We start from the raw sequence: 22543 nt of genomic DNA, 5'->3' as shown, positions 1-22543 counted from the left end.
ACTTTGGCAGGTTCTGACCTGATCTTACCACTCCCCACTCTATGTCCCAAGTAGGAGACTTCTGCCATACTCACCTGACATTTGCTTGGCTTAATGGTCAACCCTGCCCACTGTATTCTGCCCAGCACCTCCTTGACACGCTGAAGGTGCGCTTGCCAGGGAATGGCTGTAGATGGCAATATCATCTAGGTAAGCAAGAGCAAACCCTCCTGCTCCTGCTAAGATATGATCTACCAGCCTCTGGAAAGTTGCTGGGGCATTTTTCATCCCAAAGTGCATCTTTGTGAACTAATAAAAGCCAAAAGGAGTCATAAAGGCTGATTTCTCTTTAGCACCGGGAGTCAAGGGCAACAGCCAGTAACCCTTGATAAGATCAATGGTTGTAAGATACTTAGCCCCACCCAGCTGCTCTAGGGCCACATCTTTCCTTGGCATAGGGTAAGCATATGACTCTGTGTGACTATTTCATTTCCTGTAGTCCACACAGAATCTGGTGCTGCCATCCTTATTTTGGCACTAGCACCAATGGGGAGGCCCAGGGACTGTTGGACTCTTGAATCACACCTAGTTCCAACACCTCCTATATCTCCTCCCTCAGAGTCTGTTTGACTATCTCAGGTACACTATAAAGGGCCTGTATCCACCTGGTTCTATACCAGGTGGGTGTACCCTGGTTTCCCAGTGAACATGTCCCCAAACTCCTGGAACACTGCTTGGATTTCTCGAGCTTGCGTAGGAGATAGCTGCTGGGACATTGCTACCCCTTCCACTGAGGTGTCAGTCTGAGCCTCACTGGGGAGGATCAGTCACCAGATCTCCCTCAGACTCCTCCTGCAATCCACTGCAAATGCTCAGCACAAGGGCCTCCCTATCATGGTAAGGTTTCATCATGTTAACATGGGACAATTAGTGCCCCTGCCTCCTGCCTAGCTTGTAGGTTCCCTCACAAGCTGCTTGCAGCTTGTTGTGTCTGACAGGAATGAGAACTATCACCTGCTGCCCCACAGCATACTCTCTAGCTGCTGGGACATTGCTACCCCTTCCACTGAGGTGTCAGTCTGAGCCTCACTGGGGAGATCAGTCACCAGATCTCCCTCAGACTCCTCCTGCAATCCACTGCAAATGCTCAGCACAAGGGCCTCCCTATCATGGTAAGGTTTCATCATGTTAACATGGGACAATTAGTGCCCCTGCCTCCTGCCTAGCTTGTAGGTTCCCTCACAAGCTGCTTGCAGCTTGTTGTGTCTGACAGGAATGAGAACTATCACCTGCTGCCCCACAGCATACTCTCTAGCTCGAGCATTCCTGTCATACCACACCTTTGTCTGTTGCTGGGCTTCTGCCAGGTTCTCCAGGGCCAAGCCCATGAGTTCCCCAAGCCTTGTCCTGAGGTTTAGGGCATATTCCATAACAGACTCCTTGTGAGGTTGACACTCACCTTCCTACTCATTTCAAATTAAATCTAGAGGTCCCCTCACCCTATGCCCATACAGCAACTCAAAGGGTGAAAAACCTGCGGATTCCTGTGGAACCTCTCTGTAAGCAAACAACAGATGGGGCAAATATTTGTCCCACTCCCTCTTAAACTGGTCTGCAAATGCCCGTGGGATGGACTTGATCGTAGAGTTTAACCTCTCAACCAGACCATTAGTCTGGGGATGGTAGGGGGTGGTCTTCATGTGCTTCACCCCACTGTACTTCCACAGACAAGCCAGCAGGTCTTACATGAAACTGGCACCTCTGTCAGTCAGTATTTCTTCTGGGAAACCTACCTTGCTGGAAACCTCTAACAAAGCATTTGCCACCTTTTCTGCCTCAATGGAGGACAGAGCCACTGCCTCAGGGTATCATGTAGCATAATATAAGGATATACTTTTTCCCTGTGGAACTTGAGGTACTCAGAGGACCCACAATATCCATAGCTACCCTCTGAAATGGCTCCTTAATCACAGGCAAAGGTATCAAAGGAGCTCTCACCTTGTCTCCTGCCTTGCCTACCTTTTGGCATTGCTCACAGGTCCTGCAGTACCCTGTTACATCTCTGGAAATTCAAGGCCAACAGAAGTTCTGCATAATACACCTCCTTGTATGTTTTATTCCCATATGACCTGCAAAGGGAATATCATGGGCTATGGCTAGAAGTGCCAGATGGTAGGCTCTAGGCACTACCAACTACTGTACTCTATCACCTTCTAGCCCTCCCTCAAGGGTCCACTCTCTATACAGTAACCCTTTGTCCCAGTATACAGAATCTCCCTTCCCTTGAGAATCAGGTGCCTTACTAGCTACCTGCCTCAGGTCTTGCAATATAGGGTCTGAGAGCTAAGCCTGTCTCATCTCTCTCTTTGTATCCCTTCCCAACTCCCCTTCCAGAGGAGGTCTGGCATCCTCTGACAGTAGTGCCTCACTGTCAGCCTGGGTACTACTACTCACCTCTACCTTTGCAGTCACTCTGCCCAGGGAACATCAGTACCCACACGCGGCTGTGGCTCACCTTCAGTCTTACTGCTACATAGTAGCTCCCTCCCTGAAGTAACCACTTCACCAGTCCTGGCTGCAAGTATGTAGTCTGCCTGGGTCTCCCTCAGGCGACCAGACCCACATGCTTGTCTCCTAGCCTGACTGCGTGTAACTGCATAAACAAATGGTACTGCCTCATCCAAATCCTTCCCTATTAGGACATCTGCAGGATGGTAGTTCGGTACCCATGTTGTCTCAAGACAACCTACTATTGGCATTTTGTCTTTCCCACATACTGGCTATCTCACCTTTTGTTCCACACTTTGCCTCAGTGGACATCTGTATGCCACATGGCCCCACTGATTGCATTCAAAACATTTAACCCTAGGCCGTGGACATGTACCTGGACTAGTGGCTTCCCCTGCTACTGGCAGTTCTGTTAGGCAGTCTGTTCTGCCCACCATGAGTTCCTTTAGACCCTTGAGCAGTACTGGAGGTCCCTTTCCTGTGCAGGGATGCCCTGCTTGCTAGGTATAGGTCTCCCTTCTTCCCCAACTCATCTGAAGTAGCACAATGTCTATCAGCTAATCAGATCCTCATGTCCTCAGGCAAAGTGCTAAGGGGTTGTTCCCTCACCAAAAGGTATGCCAGCCCTTCAAAAGTAGTGATCTGACATCCACTCACCCACCTATGAAAATAAGTGCTCAGTTCAGCAACATATGCATGCACACTTTCATCTGCCTTGCGTCTATGCTCACAAAATGTTTTCCTATAAGTTTCAGGTGTTAGCTTAAACAAGTCTAACAAACAGTTCTTAACCGTAGTATAATTAAAACAGTCAACGTCAGACATTTTAGACAATGCAGTTACAGCTTTACCATGGTGTAAGGGGGTCAAGAACCGTACCCAGAGCCTTTGGTCAACATCATATTGTTTATATACCCTCTCAATCATATGAATGAAACTATCAAAATTATCCCCCTCTTTAAACTGCGAAAGAAATTTCCTGACCTTTTGCATTTCTGGGGTCCAGTTACTCCCTTCCCCATTACCGCCATGACTCTGGCAAAGAGTCAGCATCTCCTTCTCATACTGCCTGTGCCTCTCCTTTTCCTCAGCTTCCAGGCATAGCAGTTTCTCATTCTCCTCAGCCTGCAGACATCTCAGTCTCTCAGCTGCTTCTATTTCCAAATTCCTGGCCTCCAACTCAAGTCTCTTTAGCTCCAGATGGAGTTTTAAGTCCTCTGCAGAAAGGTTGAGCTGTCCATTCTCTGAGGGTGGTACATATCCATTGCCAGTCTGATCGTCCTCTTGGTTGATGTTTTCTGTTGCAGCTGTGACCAAGGCTGCAATCAGGTCTGCCTTAGTCAGGTTTCCATGCACCAGTCCCTTAGCCTGGCACATCTCAGCCAGCTGGCTCCTTATCAGCTTTCCCTACTCCTCTGCTGATATGCTGCCTGCTCTCCCTGACTAAGCTAACAAAAGAAATAAAACAATTGTGATCTGAACTCTGAGTATTCACTGCGTGGCTGATTTAGAGTACAAAACACCTTCAGTGATCACTATACGTAAGCTACAGGAATTCACTCTACCCACACCACTACAAGCCAGTTAGTATTTGCCAACCAATTAATACGTGGTGTGGATATCCCACCATTGCCAAACAATTAATATGTGACACCCGTGCACTGGCCCAGCAATCAAGGAGCCTCAATCCTCACCACTAACACCAGTGATGGGTGTCCATATAAGGAAAAGATAACAAATACACACACAGTACAGTACAATTTCCATTATGAGCACACAGAGTTCACAGTCAGTCTGGGGCTGGTTTCTCCCTTTCTCTCTAGGTCCCCAATAAGACTCCCCACTGGCACAGCTACAGGGTCCAGATGTCAGCCTAGTGGGCAAGCTAAAATCTCCAGCACCCTCTCTGTCCAACCAGTGCTTTGTGTCCCTGCCCAAGTAGCTGACACACACATACTTTAAGATAAGAGTTTATACAACCACACATACAATCCTGGGGAAGGCTGGCACAGGTTCTCCAGCTGTGCCCCTTTTATCCAGACTATACGAAAGAAATCACTGCCACCACCCAGCTAATATTTATCAGCTACTCAAAGGCCCTTATGAAAGGGTGTCCAATTATACTGTGCAATATTATTATCCAAATGGTAAGTGCAACTGAACAGTCAAGACTTATTTGGAGTGACTTTACCAGTATATACATGCAATGCATTCTTAATTTATCTCTACACAAAACAGCCGCAGTTGAAAGGTTTAAAAATATTTAATAATAAATAATAAAAACACAAGACACTAGTTCTTACTACACAGTGCTAGTCAAGAGTTCAGAGATCACAGAATAATACTTAAAATAATACAGTAGAAAAGTCCTGGCATCACTGAAAACAAACTAGTTTAATCTTCCTGTTTACTAATTATATCCAAGAGAAAACACAGTTCTAAAATCCTACTTACATACAGACACAGGCAGTGCTAGTGATGTTGGATGTTCTCAAGACAAATACTCAAATGCTCTCATTCTTTCTGTCCTTAAATTGATAACACAGTACCACTGATTCATTTCAGATTACATAATTTCTTCCTGGTCCCCAGGCTAACAGACTTTCAGAGGTTAACAGCTCTTGATCTTGCAGCTGGTCAGGAAGCCAGAACAATAAAATAAATTATACATGCAAATTCTAGCCATTAACTCTGGCCTCAAAACAATAGGCAGAATGCCTTTATCTAGACATTTCGGCTCCAAGTTTTGACATCAAAGAATTGACTCATCAGTTTGTTACAGCAGAGTGCACTTCTGTTACATTTTTGCATTTCCACATTTAACACCATTTTTCCCATTTAAGAGAACAAGCCTGTGGCTTATATTAATATTTACAAATGATAGAATTATCTACAAAATTCTATCTGGCTAGGCTGGCAGCCTTCATCTATCTTCACATTCCACACAAATGTGTCTCGAAGGCAGGTTTAACTAGGGAGCATGGGAAAAGGGGTTGTATGTGAACAAAACCGAAACCCATTCATAGGAACACTAAGAGGACATCTTTTAGGGGTTAGACAAGTGATTGAGTTAAGCTGACAGTATTTGGTTGGGTACATCATACAAGTTATTCCAGCCTCCTGCTTATGATGCTTAAAAGAATACAACTATTAATGTAGCTAGTAATAGCAAAGATGAGCCCAAGTTCCCTGCCTTTCACTGTCCTAGAAATATTACCACAGAATTGTTCACAATCAGTCAAGCTTATCTCTTTCTAACAGTGAGTTTTAGGTGATCTCGTGTAGACTAAATTGTGACACTGCACAGATATTATCTGTTGTCCTCACATACAAGGTTTATTCTTATCTTTCTCTGGGTTTAACAGTCATTCCTATTATGCTTTGATATATAAAGCAACCCTGATATACATAAATAATTTTTACCTGTGTCACCTGTCTTAAAAAGTACTTAAAATATAAAGTTCAGGAGGTGAGTAGAGAATAACAATAAGAAAAAAAATATCCAGCAGAATTATCATTTGACTTTAGCCATTAAGTACAAAACAACTAAAAAAAGAAGCACTATCAAGCAAAATGTTCATTTTTCTTCATCCACCTCCTTGCATTTCTTGCCACATTAATTATTACTCCCTTCTAAATAAAGCAGTGGGAGGAGGAGGCATTTTCTTTTCATCACTAGGCTTACTTAAAGCAGAAATGTTGAATTATATTTGGATGAACAAATCAGTAAATGTTTCATAGTTAAGCTAAAAATAAACATGTTCATGTCTTAATCTTTCATTTTCATTTCTTGATCTTTTTGGTTGAAATACAAGCAGATTCATTCAGACTGTCATGAAAGACATTTAGGCAATGTGAATAGATATTTCAGTGATAATACATGAGGGTAAAGCTTAAGCGAATGACTCCCCACTATGCAACTTTGCTGGTAGTTAGTTTTTCTACTGTTTTAATTGTTTACACTTTTGGATTTGAGTCATGTTTAAAAATACTTGACATTTTCTCAGTTCAGCAGAAGTGTAAACAAACATAATGAGGAATCAATTCCTATCACACAGGATGTCTTTTTAAGGAACAAAGGACTGAACAGCAATCTTTATATTCAATTGTAAACAATTATAGTTTGTAAAGTTGTAAATGGATGATCAAATGACTGCCACACAGATGCACATTACAGACATTCTTGAAGCAAGGATTGGTAGCAGTCACTCAGCTGCCTGTTGGAAAAAGAAATGTAATCAGCAATCTGCTCCTTGGACTAAAGAAAATCATTTCTGTACTCCTAAACTCATGCTTCCTCTTCAAGTAAAATAGGTGCTGGTAGTGCAAAACATTATAAAGGTTTATTTACTGCTTTCTGCTCATAAAAATATGGAAATGAATGAACTGGTTTGAGGCTAAATCTCCTTGCCACTTTTGGAAGGAAATGTGGGCTGTCCAAAGAGGCACCTGAGCCTTGTGAAAGACCAAAGTTCCATATAAATGGCCACAGTAAAACATATCCAATAAGGGAAACGTCAGGACCACTGAACAACCAGGATCAATCAGAGGATGGCAAAGCTTGTCGTTTAAGACACTGAAGTCCAATGGATGACAGAAGTTCTTCAAAGTTGAGTAGAAGAGCAAAACTCCCTTAAGGAACTGCTTGACCAGCAGGTGCTTGGTTACAGTCATACCATCAATAAAGTCTAGATAGATAGAAATGCTAAAGACATGCACTCTGGCTGGGGGACAACAGACCCATAATATACAGGTGAATGAAATAAGTCTGAATAACCTGAGGAGTTACCAATGAGACAGCACAGGATAACTCTCATCTCTTCTATTCAGCAAAATAAGGCAGCTGATTGCAAGGCTTCCTGTCAGTTTCATTCACATGCAAAATTCCTGCCAGAAGGTCAAGAAGAAGCAACCAGTCTACGACAGGAACCATGCACGGAGGATGAGATGGTTGTTGGCCCAACCAACAGTTTTTTATACAATGGACTTGAAAGCCTGACACTACACCATTTTCAGTTGCCAGGAGGCAAGGAGGATAAGCACAGGCCTTTGATTTCTTAATTTCTGTGATAAGACATGTTGGAAATGGCATACAGGACTGTAATCTGCCAGGCAAGTGAGAATACATCTGCTATCAACTCCACCTTGCCTTACTGAAATAAGCAAAAGAGATGGAATACTGGACTTTCTTATGTGGTGAATAGGTCACTCTCAGGTGTAACACACTGCTAGAAAGTGCTGCGGTAGCGTTGTCGCCTCACAGCAAGACGTTGTCCCGTTCGATTCTCAGCTAGAGCGTCTTCTGTGTGAGGGCATACGTGAATGGGCATGCCTTCATTGAAGGTTGTGCGTCAGGTCTGGTAACTCGGCACGTAAAAGTCCACTACCAAACATTAGCGGACCGGAGTTCCGCTGTGGCGACCCCTAACCGGGATACACGGAAAGACACAACAACAGGACTCCCAAATCCACAGCATCAGAAAAAGAATGGCAGTGAACTTTCAGCCTACTCAAACACCACTGGTGGACACACACACACACACACACACACACACACACACACACACACACACACAGACACACACACAGATACACAGACACACACACACACACATACACACACACACACACACACACACACACACACACACACACACACACACACACACACACACACACACACACACACACACACACACTGGTTACAGTCTAAAATGCAGCCATGAAGTCACTGCCAAAAAACAAAAGTATTACCAACAAGCAAAACATTGTTGCAAAACTTTTACAAAGCAAGTGAAAAACATGCTGCAACAAAAGTCTCCCTAACAGAGATACTGCGGTAAATGTCCTGAACCAAAGGATGTAACTACACTTAAGACAAGCAGAATCTCTCAACACAGGGAGTATAAGCACATGGCAACCTGTGTGTTTACATTCTACCTCAATAAAATAGTTATAGGACTGAAGCAAGGAAGGGCTCTGGTCACTGATCCCATTCCGGAATGTTCATGGAAAGAAGCACCAACTGATACTACTGATGGAAGATGCAATGCTTCTTCTTCTGGTGTCCATTTCCCTTGAAGCATGGAGAAAGTGAAGCAAACTCCCCACCAGGAAGCATCCATCAATACTGTCTCTCTCTCTCTGATAGTTTCTGCTGCAGGAAAGGAAGCTGAGACTGCTGTAGTTAGTCTACTAGTACAAAGCCCATGACAAGGGTATGATGACAGAAGAAAATCTGTGAAGAACTGGTGATGATACTTCCACTGACACCTCACTGTACAATTCAACAGCTACATCCATAAGTATTCTAAAGGCACCATTAAATCCTGAAGTTGCAGGAGGGTCTGGGTTTGGGGTTTGCATTATCCAATGCATTCTAAGGCTCAGGCTGCCAAGGTTATGATATCATAAGCCAGGGACATTTAAATGGAGTCCCTCACTGGGGCAACCAAGAGACAATCATCCAGGTAGTAGAACACATGGATGTCCTCCAACTATGCTCTTCCCACACTGCTTAGCATTTTAATAAACAAAACTGCCCAAAAGGCAGCATTATTTATACAAAGCAATGGCCACACAGAATGATCAGAAGGGCTCTCATGTGCAGAATCCAGATACTGAAGAACCTAAAGCCATTGTTCTTGTCCAGTGATGCCACCAAAATGCCTGTGACTGTGACAGCATGACCCCCTGGGTATTCACTAATCAAGGCTTGATAACCTAGATGTACTCACTGAAGCTCCCAAGGTCCAGGATGGGATGGAAGCTCTTGTCCACCATGAAACTAAAAAGAAGTGAAAATAAAATCATTGTCTTCATTCCAAACAACACACAGTGTCTATGCCCATTTGAGAAGCACAATCTGGGTCTGTCCAAATAGCTCTTTGAAAGCTTCTTCTTTGCTGTACAAAGAGATTTATGACTAAGAGCCTAAGAGCATTAGCATGTAACCAACCGAGACCACACTGAGAAACAACCTATCTTTCCTAATGGTTCATGAAGCTGAGGTAAACTCATAGAATCATCTCCATCAATGAGAATCCTGGACTGCATCTGCTGGGGTGACTCAAACAGAGCAGGGAGTAGGATATTATTTTTGAAGGTCTTTCTCAGTCTGCAGGATAGTTCTGCCCTCCTGAGGAACTCTCATGACCCAGAAGAAACAGCAGAAACTGGATGGATCACAAAGGCTTTCACTAGTGGTTAAAGTTTGTTTTCTCATAAGCAGGTCCTCCAATAACTTCTCCAAAACCCATTCTTAAATGATCTTATCCTGGATGAACATCAGCCAGAAATACCTGCCTTTGCTCATAGTTTAAGGAAGAAACTCTCTGTTGCATCATCTTGATAGACACATAGCCTGCTGCTCTAGACACAGCATCACCATAGTAAAAATTAAAGTATGCCACATGGAATATCATTGTAAAAGCTTCTTCCTTGAACCCAGATTCAGGAATTGCTGACAACATTTCCAGTGCTAGATCTACTAGGGAGAAATGGAACTTGAAAAAAAAATGATACAAGCATTTGAGGGCCCTCAGACCCAATGTAGCAGAGGAGACTATTCTCCTACTCACCTTGTGCAGCATTTTGGACTCCTCATTAAGTGCTAATGTAGAAAGAGGCTGTGGTTTTAGGACCTATGCTGAACTGCAAGCACAGAATGTATAGACAATGGTACTAGATCCTTTAAGAAGAATCTTACTCTAACAGGAAGTTCAAGGAAAGCATCCGCCATTCTGAGAACAGGGGCATCATTATCAAGATTCTGCCGAAACACAAAGAATGCATCACTGAATGGGTTCTTATTAGAAGACTGAAGACACACTCTTTTGAAGGCGTCTTGGTCGAACTTAAAAGACTGAAATGCAAAATATCGAAGTGACCTTTAAGCGAATTCTTTCCCTGGGAAAGAATTTGCTTGGCCACTTCGTTACATTGCCATTTTCGGCACTGTAGTGTGGTCTCGGAGTTGGTATATTTAAGTAGGGTGTGTGTTGGGGGTGCAGCCCCCCCCCACATTGGGGATGTGGGGTGCGAAGCCCCCCACTTAATGTAATGTTTAAAGTGTTTTGTTTTTTATTTTGCTGGAACAGCGATTTTTTTTCCCCTTGGAAAAAAATCGCTGTTCTGACAGCTCGACATTGTAAGCTTTTGCTTACATAGGGTCGATTAATCACCATTCGCTTTTTTAAGCGTTCAGTGATCTAATATAGACCCCACTGAACACAGGTAGTTTTTTTTTTTTTTTTTTTTTATTGCATTGGTAGACTGGTCAGATTGACCCTTTTTAGCTATAGGTTCACAGGGTCATAGGTACATACTAGGCTAGCTGACCTTTTGGGCCATTTTAAGCCTAGCCAGTTTCCTTTTTTGTGCTCAAATTAACCTATCCCTTTTGATTAGAGACTGGACTTACCCATTGGATGGTTGATAATTACATATTACCCCCTAATAAAAATAACTGGGATCATACTTCTGATAATTTGAAAAGACCCATGCATGGGATAAAGCATTTAGGAGTTGCCTCTGTACATTAGCCTCTTCTGGATGAAAACTGAGACACATCCTACCCCACCACTCCACTCCACTCCACCCCCACTCAGCAGCTGGTCTTTTACCATGCACTATATTATAAATAGGTTCATAGGTTCATACTAGGCTATCTGCCCTAGGGCATTTATAAGCCTAGCCAGAGTGTGTTTGGCTTTCGCCACCCATTTTAAATGAATTGTGCTATACCCTTTTTCGAGGTTAGTATACTGTGCCTCTGTCTAACAGTGACACAGAAGTGATACCCGGGGTAAACCTACGATCTCCCATCCACTCATCAAGATTCCTCTTGAAGAGAGTCAATGAGAGACTCTGCCTAATCTGGACTGGGATTTTATTCCAGAGTGAAGGGAGCCTCTGGGTTATGAATTTGTCCCTCCAGCATCTCCTATTTATTTCAGTGCTGAGGTTCAAGTCTCTCGAGCGCATAGCTCGATGGGATTTGGATTTTCTGAGGTGCAGCATCTCCATTAATTCCGGGTTGGACATGGCTTTATACGTCAGGCAGAGATTGCCTCTGAGCAGGCGGTATGCCACTGAGTAGAGCTGGAGTTTCTTTAACCGGGCAGCATATGGCATCTGTTTGAGCCCTTTGATCCTCTTGGTGAGGTACTTTTGGGGTCTTTCCAGTTGCTGCAGGTGTCTGGTAAGGTACATCCCAAAAGGGGCATTGTACTCAATTATGGGCCTGATGAGGGATGTATAAAGAGGCACGATGACCTCCCCTGACCTAGATGTGAATCTCTTCATGATTAGGTGGGCTATATAAAATGTTTTTCTAACCACTTTTGGCCACGTGGTTTTTAAATGAGAGATTGCTATCAACTTGGGTCCCCAGGCCCCTAATTACTTCTTCCGTACTTAATGGATTACCACCTATGTGGTAATTTGTGGGCACTTTGTTTTTGCCAAAGGGGATGACTATACACTTTTTGGCATTTAGCTTGAGGCCATGGCTCTGGCACCAGTTGTCTGTTTCTACGAGGCCCTTTTGTAGGATGCTTGTGTTGGCTGGAGAGTCAATTATGGCACCTAGTTTGCAGTCATCTGCGAACTTGGTCAGCCACAGTCCTTCCGTGTTGGCCTGTACCTCTGAGAAATATATACCGAACAAGAGAGGTCCCAGAACTGAGCCTTGTGGGACGCCACTTGTAACTGGTTTGGAGTCTGACATGGCTCCAGCAATTCTAACCATGTGGGTTCTGACCTTGAGCCAGTTTGCAACCCATCTAGTGACATAGGGGTTTATATTTAAGCTGATGAGCTTATCTATAATGCCTGAGTGGGGTACTGTATCGAAGGCTTTTGCGAGGTCCAGGTAGGCTGTGTGGACCACCTTCCCCTCGTCAATAGCCTTGGTGACTGTTTCAAAGAAATCGACCAGGTTTAAGAGGCAGGATCTGCCCTTAACAAAGCCGAACTGGGTAGGATCCAGTGTCTGTAGGTCCCCAATATCTTTACTTATGAGGTCCATGATGATCCTTTCCATAGCTTTGCAGACCAAGCTAGTCAGGCTTATGGGGCGATAGTTTCCAGGATCCGTTGAGGCACCACCTTTGTGGAGAGGGACCACTGTTGCTGTACGCCACTCTTTGGGTACATATCCTGTAGTAAGGCTGAGATTGAACAGTAATTTTATGTTTGGGTTTAGAGTTTGGAGTTCATGTAGGACGCAGCCCGGGACACTGTCTGGTCCCATTGATGCTGTGTTTTTTGCTTTGGAGAGGGCGGCTCTTACCTGAGCATCTGAGATGTCAGGGGGGCAGCACTCTGCTGGGATAGATATTTGCCCTTTTGGTGGGGGGGGGGAGAAGTTTGCGCTAAACCTGTCAGCTAGGATGTTGACAATGTCAAATCCCTGATAGGATATGTTATCAGTCCATGAGCCACCCTCCTTACAAGTATGCAGTAGATATATTAGATACAGGAGATTCAAACTTACAAAAAAACAATACACAATACAGTAACTGAACATAAAACTAACAAACTGGAAGAACAATAGAATTAAACATAAACAACCCCCAATAGGAGGAATTACCCAACTCCCTTCCCTTTTCAAAATATTCATTCAGATATTTCTGTCTGTGTGGAATGCAAGCTAAAGGCAAGTCCCTGGAGATCTTCATTATCCTGAGGGATCACTGGAGGAAGGAGGGAAGGAGGGAGAGGTGTTTACTGCCCTTATCTTGCTACAAAATGAATGCCTCTTCGTCTTTTAAGCCCTTCCCAGAAGGTGAGACATATCCTTCCCTAATCTAACTTTATGATGCAGAAAAAAAGCGGGAGACACAGAGACAGAGACATATTCACTAGATGCTTGCAAGGATGAGCAAATGATGGTAAGTACTGCATCTAGGTTACATAATGCCCACACTGCGGGAATGCACTAAACAATAGTTGTGTGGAGACTGAATAGGCAGCCCAGCATCTAGCATGGACAAAGTCTGCACTTTCAAACCAATGAAGACAGATCCTACCTGACATTAAAAAGCTGCTTAACATCTAATGCTTTGACCTATATTCTAAGCCCTACTAATACAGACAGCCACTGTACACCCCCATCAACTGTGATCCCTAAGTCTTTGCTTAGATACAAATGAAGATATGCCTGGGAAGAAATGTACCTGATTATTACAATAATCATATGTTAGGGGCTCTATGACCATCCCATAGATGTAATATGGTGATAAAAATGCCCCAGTCACTCAACCAAGAGTAGTGTGAGGCTGACACTACAGAACAACCACTGCCAGGGCTGTTGACAGTGGTGTATTTCTTCCAGACCTCCCACTGTTGAAAGTGGAGGATAGGTGCAAACAATTTGGCCCTGGAATAATAGAAAGGGACTGATGTGGCAAGGACTGTGGGGCCATCCTGGGGACAGATCTTCCTCCAGGTAGATGGAACTGATGTGATAAGGACTGTGTGTGGCCATCCTGGGGACAGACCTTCCTCCAGGTGTATGGGAATGATGTTGCCTTCTACGTCCTTTGTCTTCTGGTGCTCTGGCACAAATTTGAGATTGTTTGGGGGGGGGGCTATGCCAATGCTTTGGAAGATGTTAGGCAAGTCCAGAGCTTCTTCCATCTGTCTATAACTATGGCTAGATTGAAATGCTGGCATTTAAGGTAGTACCTGACATTCTCTTCCTAAACAACAGAAATAAAGAGAACGCAAGTCCTGCCTTGTGATTTTTAGACCACATGAACACTTTGAAAGTTTCTACTTTCAAGGAACTGAAAAGAGGAACTTTTCTATGAAAAACATTAGGGTCAAGTTCCAAACAGTAACACTGACAGAAAATAAATGATGGCTGCAGGAGCTAGGCACACTCTCCTAGTCCAGTTTTTGATGTCATGAAGCTAAAGAGTTGCATAACCCCAAATATGAGAAGACAAGAAGAAACAAAAAATAGTGAGAACAGGATTACATGAGAAGATCTAACAGTTTACCTATTGCAGAGGACTCCCGGATATCAGACCCTTTCCATTCTGACAAGCCTGACTGTAGTGATGCAAGCCTCAATCTTGTCTAGATAACACCAGTGAGTAGCTGGATTGAAGCAATTCTACTTGCAACACCATTCAACATTGTTCTATGGCCCAAGCAGAAGAGGAAACTGCTTTTGTGGTCTTAGTTAGTAAGTAACTCAGGAGTATGGAGTTAGTTATAATTTATTTTTGGCAGAGGCACATGCTGGCATGAGCTAAGGGAATGTGTGTGTATGTGTGTGCCATCAGTATGGGAGTATGAAATCAGAAAAGGGAAATAGCTACAAAAAAGACATATGAAACATACCTAGAGTACCTAATATTGCAGACTGCCCCTCAAAGTAAGAATGGTCTTTTTGTACTCCCTATCATACAATTACAATTCAACTACCCTTTACAGCAGCACAGACTTACAATTTCATTAAAATATAACTGCTACCTACTTTAAAAACAAAAAAAACATAAACGCTTACTTTCCTTACAAATTGCCCGTGAATATTGGTCACCATACTATATACTGCTTAGAGTGAATCTCATAGTAACAAAGAATTAAACTTACAGGATGATCTTTTGAAACAGTCTTCCAAATCTGCCGTTTGAGTTCATTGGCACCTGCAGAATCAGTCTTTCCCAGTTCAGTCAGAACTTTGTTGACTTGTATCCTATCAGCTTGCAGAAGCTTCTCCATGGTCATCCACAAATCATGGGGTTTTGATAGATCCAGAACCAGAACTAAGGATAATGTCCTAAAAATGGTTTAACAACACAATCAAAAGAAATACTGTTAAAACAACAAAAATTATGAACAGCTGCTGCATTCCTAAAAATGTTTCTAGAGATTTAACATATGCTGCAGTCATACCCATTTCTTGACTTAATAAATCACATCTGTGTTGTCTACTTCCATCCATCCTCAATGGATGGGTCTTTGGATCTGACCTTTGATCAGACTTCAGCCACTCCAGACTATAGGATCCATAGCTTAGGTTCCTCCCCTTACCATTAATCCCTTCCTATCCCCGACATTACCTCAGATTGAGTTTGCCTGCAACCCCCTGACAGAGCAAAACAATCAGTCCTGAAATATCCAGGATCCCTGAAGAAGTACAGCTTTGGAGCTAAAGGAATGCAAGATACTGCTCAAGAGGCAGACCATATTGTCATACCAGAAACCAAGGGAATTATCTTCCATAGAATGGAAGGGGGAAGGAGGGCATGGAGTTGAGGAAGGATGGAAGCAGACAAGGCAGATCCATCATTATGGTAAATAAACAAGTTTCATATCTGATGTCTTTTCCATCCATTCCTTAACAGCAAAGCCCCCAGCTACTTAGAACATGGAGTGGTCTTGTGGAAAGCTATTTGGGAAAATAAGCTGCCCTATTCCTGGAGAGCAAATCTAGCTTACAATGAAAAGTGTTAACATGTAGGGTCAAGCATTTATCTTTATAAACATGCGAAATACAGGTGGATAACCATCTCACTAAGGATATTTTAGAAACATTTTGGCCTATTTAGCTTTAGAAAAGGATATGGACAGCTGATCATTATTCCTGAAGGATTTGGTGTGATGGAGGTAGAAATGAAGTTGGTGATGTACATCCAGCAGGCGAAGCATCTGTTCCCCTTTATTGGAAAAATTAAGAAAGAAAAATGGCAGACTGATGCATTGGTTCAGTAAGGCATCAGATGCTACCTTGAGGATCAAAGGATGGACTGGTGAGAGACAGCCTATTTTTGTGGAAAATTATTTAAGGGGACTTGCACAACAGGTCTGCATTTCCGATACTCTCAGTGCTGAAGTTATTGTATTAGAAAAATTGTTTTCCAAGTCAAAAATTTGATGTTCACCCTGGTGACAGGTTTAACGGGTGGCTAGGTTAAGGATTGAAGCAGAATGGTTACATCATATCCCACGGAGGAGTAGGACCCTTAAGGGGGAATCTAAAAAGGAAGGTGTCCCTAATGAAAGTTTTGTCAATTGTAACAGAAGCTAAGGTAGCATAATTTTCCCCAACAAGAAAACTGAAAATATTCATAATAATGGACATTATTGTAGAATAACTGGCCTGGAAAATAGATGCAGAAAAGTCTAAGACTGCAAGGGGGCCGAAAAAAGATTCAGATTCTTTTCAGATGTTCAAATAGAAAATCTTTTCCACTCACTTTTGTAAATTTTCCTGGGAGATGGTCTCTGGGAAGATTTAAGAATGTGGATTAATGAGAAAAACAGCCTGAACTAAGTAGCCATCACTGGAAGTGGAGAAACTAAGCTGTTAACTTGAGGGCCTGAATATCAGGGTGAGAGAGAAGTCCTAGTTTGGGATCCAGCACACAGGAAGGGTGACCCAAATGAGACCAGAGAAAACGAAAGTACACCTGTTGAGGCCAGAAAGGGGTGATGAGGATGACCGAGACCTTCCTGTCTGATGTTTTCTATGGGAACTTTGGAATCAGAGAAGTTAGGGGAAAGACATAGTGAACACAGAGGAGCCAAATGTGCACCAAGAACATCCCTCTGTGACTCCCACTTTGAGAGGATCAGGACAAAGAATCTCCTGCATTTAGTGCTGTGGGGAGAGGCAAAACGATTGCGGCATGGCCAGCCACATCAACTAAAAATCAGCTCTGCCACTGTCAGGTTGAGGACCACTCATGAGGTAGAGAAGAATAGACCTGCTCAGGCTGTCAGCCAGAACACTGGATTTCCCTGGTATATGCATTGCTACCAGAAATTGACTCAAAGATATCGCCCATTGCCACAATCTCATCACTTTTCAAACATAGCATTTAGAAACATGTTTCCCCTTGTTTACTGATGTACCACACTACTGAAATATTGTCCACCTGAATCGAAATCTTCCCAAGAGGGAGGATGTCCAAGGCCTGCAATGCTAGGAAGACTGCCCTCATATCTAGAACACTGATGTGGAGGCTGACCTCGGAAGGAGAATACATGTCTCGATCCATCTTTCCTGATGTAATGCCACCCTAGCGGGGAAGTGTCTGTGGTCACATTGGCTTTGTGGGGGGATACAGAAGGATGGCCTTGCGAGCCTGAATCTACCACATTATATGCATCCTGTAAATGCTTGTCAGATGCCTCTGAAAACTCATGGGTTGGTACTTAATGGACCATTTTACTGCAAATGCCCACTGCAGAACTTTCATGTAATATGTGGCTAGACAGTTAAGGGTGATGGAAGCCACCATTGATCCCAAAAGCTGGGAATCAATCTGGCAGGTAGCATTGGACAGAGCAGAATCTTTAGTGCTTGGCTTTGCAGGGTGGACAATATGCTCTCTAGCAGCTTTGCTATCCTGGCTGTGGTATTCAGATGGACACCTATGAATTTCAACATTTGCACCAGGAGAAACTGAGATTTGTCCATATTTATTGTGATCGCCAACTGACAGCAAGGATGGAGCAGATTTCTCCTGCCTGAATGAGAAGAGACCTGGTTGGAGTGGTAATGAGACAGTCATCTAGATACAGGAACACCTGGAACCCTTGCAGTCTGAGGTGAGCTGTAACCACCACCATACACTTGGTGAACATCCAGGAGACTGTGGTGAGACCAAAGGGGCAGGGCAAGTGACTGGCTCCAGCCAAAAGTGGATAAACCTTCTGGACCTCCTGTCCATCATAATGTGGTACTACCTACCCTGAAAGTCTATTGGGTACATCCAGTCATCCTTCCTCAACAGGAGGATGGATTGCACTGTGACCATCCAGAACTTCGTGTGTTTGACATACTGATTGAGATAACTAAGGTCCAAAATTGGCCTGAGGTCCCTCTTCTTCTTTGGCACCAAAAAATAAAAAATCCTAGGTAAGTTCCAGATCCATGTTGGTCTCATGGAACCTCCTGGATAGCTTGCTTGTTTAGCAGCTTTTTTATTTCTACCGACAATGCCTTTCCTTGAAAGGGTGGCATGTTGGAGAGTATATCTGGTGAAGAAGGGAAGTAAAGAAATGGAGTGGAGTAGCCTCTTGTTATAATCCTTTGCAACCAGATATCTTTGGTGATGGATATACAGGCCTCTAAGTGCAGCGACATGCGCCAACCAACTGCCTCCATAGCGGGCAGACAGGCAAAGATTCAGGAGCACTGATAAGTTCCCTGAAGCATTGGTTCTGTGGGACTCCACTGCTGCTTAGGCAATGTCTGCCATTAGAAATCCCTCCCTGCCCCAGGAGGGGTTCCATTTCTGGGATTAGCCAAAGAAAACCCTTGAGACTTCTTGGACCACAGATTCTTACCTCCCTTCTGGTTTCTAGAGAAAGATCTCTAGGTTAGAGAACCATATCCCTACTGCAGAAAGAGTTTTACCATCTTACTCACTTCTAGAGAGTGTGTCCTTGACTTTTGGTCAGAAGGGTTTTGAACCATCTAAAGGGGTATTTACAAAGAACATCTTGAAAGACTCCACAAAGTCACAATACATCCAAGCATGTCTCCTTATGGTAATGCCTGTATCTGTGGCTCTAGAAATGTCTTCAGTTGTGTTAAAGAACAGGCACATGAAGGCATTTGAAAGAGACTGTAGTGTGGCCAGCTATGAGTCCGCAGTTTTCCTGTCCTCCACAAACATGAACCCTGACAGAGATCTGGAGACCTCCTTAGTCAAATCTCAGAAATCTTGCCATGTGTGTCAGACAATTCAACATCCTCAAAGCGAAGGTAGCTGAAGTGAAAACTCACTTCCCAAACCTGTCCAATGCCCTAGACTGACTGCTACGGGGATGGACAAATGAACTTTCTTTGGCCAGCTCCATTTTGGTGGCTGTCACTACTACCATGGCATCCACTGCCATGCCCTAACTCCAATGCTGGTGATCCTTTGGTGGAAGAAGAAACTTCTCAGCTTTACACAAAATAGATTCTGCTACATCTGGCTCCTTCCATGCCCACCATGAGATTAAGTCCAACATCTCATCAGCTGGGGGACCACCTAAGAAGTAGCTACGCTTCATCCAAAGGCCTCAAGAAACACTATTTCCTCTTGGGAGATGGCTTCAGATAACCCACCACCTCTGTGTCAAACATTCAATGATTTTCTTGAAAGAGGCATCCTCAAGTGCTGATATGAGGGGAGCCTTCCCCTACATCAAAATCTGTGTCTTTAGTGAGTGACTACTTGGGAGAGCTGACGTTCCTTCGCTTGCACATATGTTTCTGATGGGCCTCTGCAGTGGAATGCTCCATAGAGGATTCAGAAGACTGAGGGGGATCCTGAATGTGGACTGCCTCAAGGCTCAGAGGAACTGGCTGTCCTAATGAGATAGGAAGAGCAGGATCACGACTCAAAGTTTTTCACTAGGGACGAGTGGAGGCAAGAAGCTAAAAGAACTCCACTCACCAGAAACACAGAGAGCTCTCTTGACCACCTCAAAGGCAGAAGTTGAGGGAGAACCCAACACCACCACAGTAGGAGCCAAAGCCTCCATACTAGACTGGTCCCAGGAATCAAACTAAATCTACTCTGAGGCCATTACTGCAGCCAAGCTATCTGTGCCAAACCTCTAAGAGAAAGGGAAGCCTCTGATAATTTCTGCGTCAATCCCCGACACCGAAACTGGTGCCAATACTGCAGCTCTAAGATCCTTCTGGATTCAAAATGTTCAGAACCAGTCAGATCAGAGATATTGCCACAATGGAAACTGACCAATCTCTGGGAGAAACTCAGATCCAATGCCCTTGAACCCAGAAGGGGAACTGGGGTAGGAGTCATCATATGTAAGGGGGAAGGAATTAAGCTCTTGGGTCCAACAGGACAGGGACTGGAGCAGGAAGAACCTCCAAATGAATTTGGGTCCTGAGGAAATTCCTCAGCACACTATCCACATCAGTTTCTGCTAGGCTTCTGGCAGACCGTACTGATCTGACACAGGAGGAGGTACTGGGAGGTCTCAAAGTTCTATGCACTGCTGCAAGAAAGGGGGGTGAAGTCTAGAGAAGACTGGTTTCATTGAAAATGTAGGCTCTGGCAAAGCAAGAGTTCGTGATCCAAGAGGAGTGGGTGTCAGAGCAAAGCTTTAGGTAGTTTTGGAAAATAACCAACAAGGAGAAGCAGTTAGAGGAGCACTTCCTAGACTCCTTGCCTTTCCCTGGGCTTGTCACCACTCTTCTCCCCTTTGTGTCTGCCTGAAGACTTTTTAGCAGACAGGGAGGTTTCAGAAACAGTAGACATAACTTTGGACAGTTCTCCCACAGGGCATGGAAAAGTCCTTTCAATACAAGTTTATTGTGCCATTCAATAATGGTCCATTGGCCAAAAGCAGTACAGATGCCATAGTCTTCATCCCGGTGTGCAGCACCCAAGCAGTATACACGTTTCAGATGGGTATCCAAACTGGGAACCTTGTAGCCACAGGTCACACATTTTTTAAACCCAGATAGCTTATTGGCCATAGCCACAAAAGGTAATATATGAGGCAGCAGCAAGAAAAAGAAAATAATAACAAGAATGATAATAATAATAAAAACAACAACACTACTATAATACTCTAAAGGAAACCTAATCTATGCTATCAGGATTGGTGCCAAGGGTGCGAGGAAGAGAAGTAAAAGAACACATTTTTTTTAATAGAATAATGGAGATAATAACGTGGGAAAGAAGTAACACAGTCCAACAACAGAAAAAAAAGCTATACTAATTATTTGATAATTACGACAGAAATATGACACAATGTTATATAATTTAGCTGAGGCAATACTGAGTGAAGGAATCACAACTGTTCTCAATCTGCGACAAATGAAATCTCAGGTAATGTTTGGGATAATAGGAGATTATGGGTAAGAGGAGGAGCTTCAGCTGTGGATCCTAAAGTCTGGAGTGGCCGGAGTTATATCTGAAAACCCATCCATTGAGGAATGGATGGAAGAGGCAACATCAGTTCTACAATTTTACTAAACAGATCAGAATCACATGAATGCTTTCCATCTGAATGCTTTTCTAAAAAAAATTATGTTTCCAATTTCCGTACTCTTCTCCTCAAAAAAAAAAAAAAAAAAAAGAAAAGAAAGAAAAAGTATGCAGGAGGTGCACTTGCCTGTTTTACAAATAGAGTAATATCACTTAAATGTAGAAAGTACAGATGTGTACACTTACCATAAATGTAGATGTTCGAGTGTATTCACTGTTGCAGTCATCACATTTGGGTTATCTGCTTGCAGTAGCCCTCAATCAGCCTGATTATCAAAGTATTGGGTCCTGCTTCAGTTGCTGTCTCATCTTCCATGACGTCAGGTAGTCAGGGGTATAAAGCATGCAGCTGACGCCACTACATCAGTTTTTCTTGCCCCAGATGTCAGGTGTCCCCATAATGGGAAGCAATTATATACAAGGTTACACCTCCAACAAAAAAGCAAATACACCAAAAAGCTTCAAGCATAGTAAACAAGAATAGAGGTATAGTCAATAAAAGTCAGGGGATTGGAGGGAGGGTAACCAGGACTGCAACAGTGAATACACTCGAACATCTACATTTATGGTAAGTGTACACAACTGTACTATGTTCTTCATGTTTCACTGTTGCAGTCATCACATTTGGGTAGATTCCCAAAGCTAAGGATGGGAGGAGGTAATTAGATAGCATTAGGACCAGCTATAAGGTCCTGCAAGACTGCAGTGGCAAATCCAGCTCTGGATTTAGGAAAAATTGGCAAGTGGTAATGCTTGGTGAAGATAAGTACAGAACTCCAGGTAGCAGCTTCTAGGATGTCCCTGGTAGGGACACCTCTGAGAAAGACTGTAGAGGTAGATGCAGCCCTGGTTGAATGTGGTTCTATTCCCTGTAGGGAAGGTTTTCCATGATGCTTATAGCAGAAATTAATGCAATGGCCTATCCATTTAGAAATGGTTTGCTTTGAAATAGCCTTCCCCTCTGCCCCCGCAGCAAATGCAACCAGCAACTGTTCAGATTTCCTGAGAGGCTTAGTCCTGTCCAAGTAAAATCTAAGTTGTCTGTGCACATCCAATGAGTGCAGTATTCATTCCCCTTT

At 43.5% G+C, this 22543-nt stretch overlaps 1 protein-coding gene across 3 annotated transcripts in view; it reads right to left on the bottom strand.

Annotated features, from left to right (window-relative positions):
• Positions 1 to 22543, bottom strand: part of DYNC2LI1 (dynein cytoplasmic 2 light intermediate chain 1) — a 1063586-nt gene that overhangs the window by 649592 nt on the left and 391451 nt on the right. For all 3 annotated transcript variants that reach the window (XM_044075072.1, XM_044075070.1, XM_044075071.1), the window contains one exon: positions 15094 to 15280. In XM_044075072.1, the coding sequence (XP_043931007.1) occupies positions 15094 to 15280 (187 nt within the window). The remainder of the gene's footprint in view (positions 1 to 15093; positions 15281 to 22543) is intronic.

Source organism: Protopterus annectens, chromosome 6.part0 (assembly GCF_019279795.1).
Source record: "Protopterus annectens isolate FY-2018-M chromosome 6.part0, PAN1.0, whole genome shotgun sequence".
NCBI lineage: Eukaryota > Metazoa > Chordata > Ceratodontiformes > Protopteridae > Protopterus > Protopterus annectens.
This window is presented reverse-complemented; position numbering and strand designations above follow the sequence as displayed.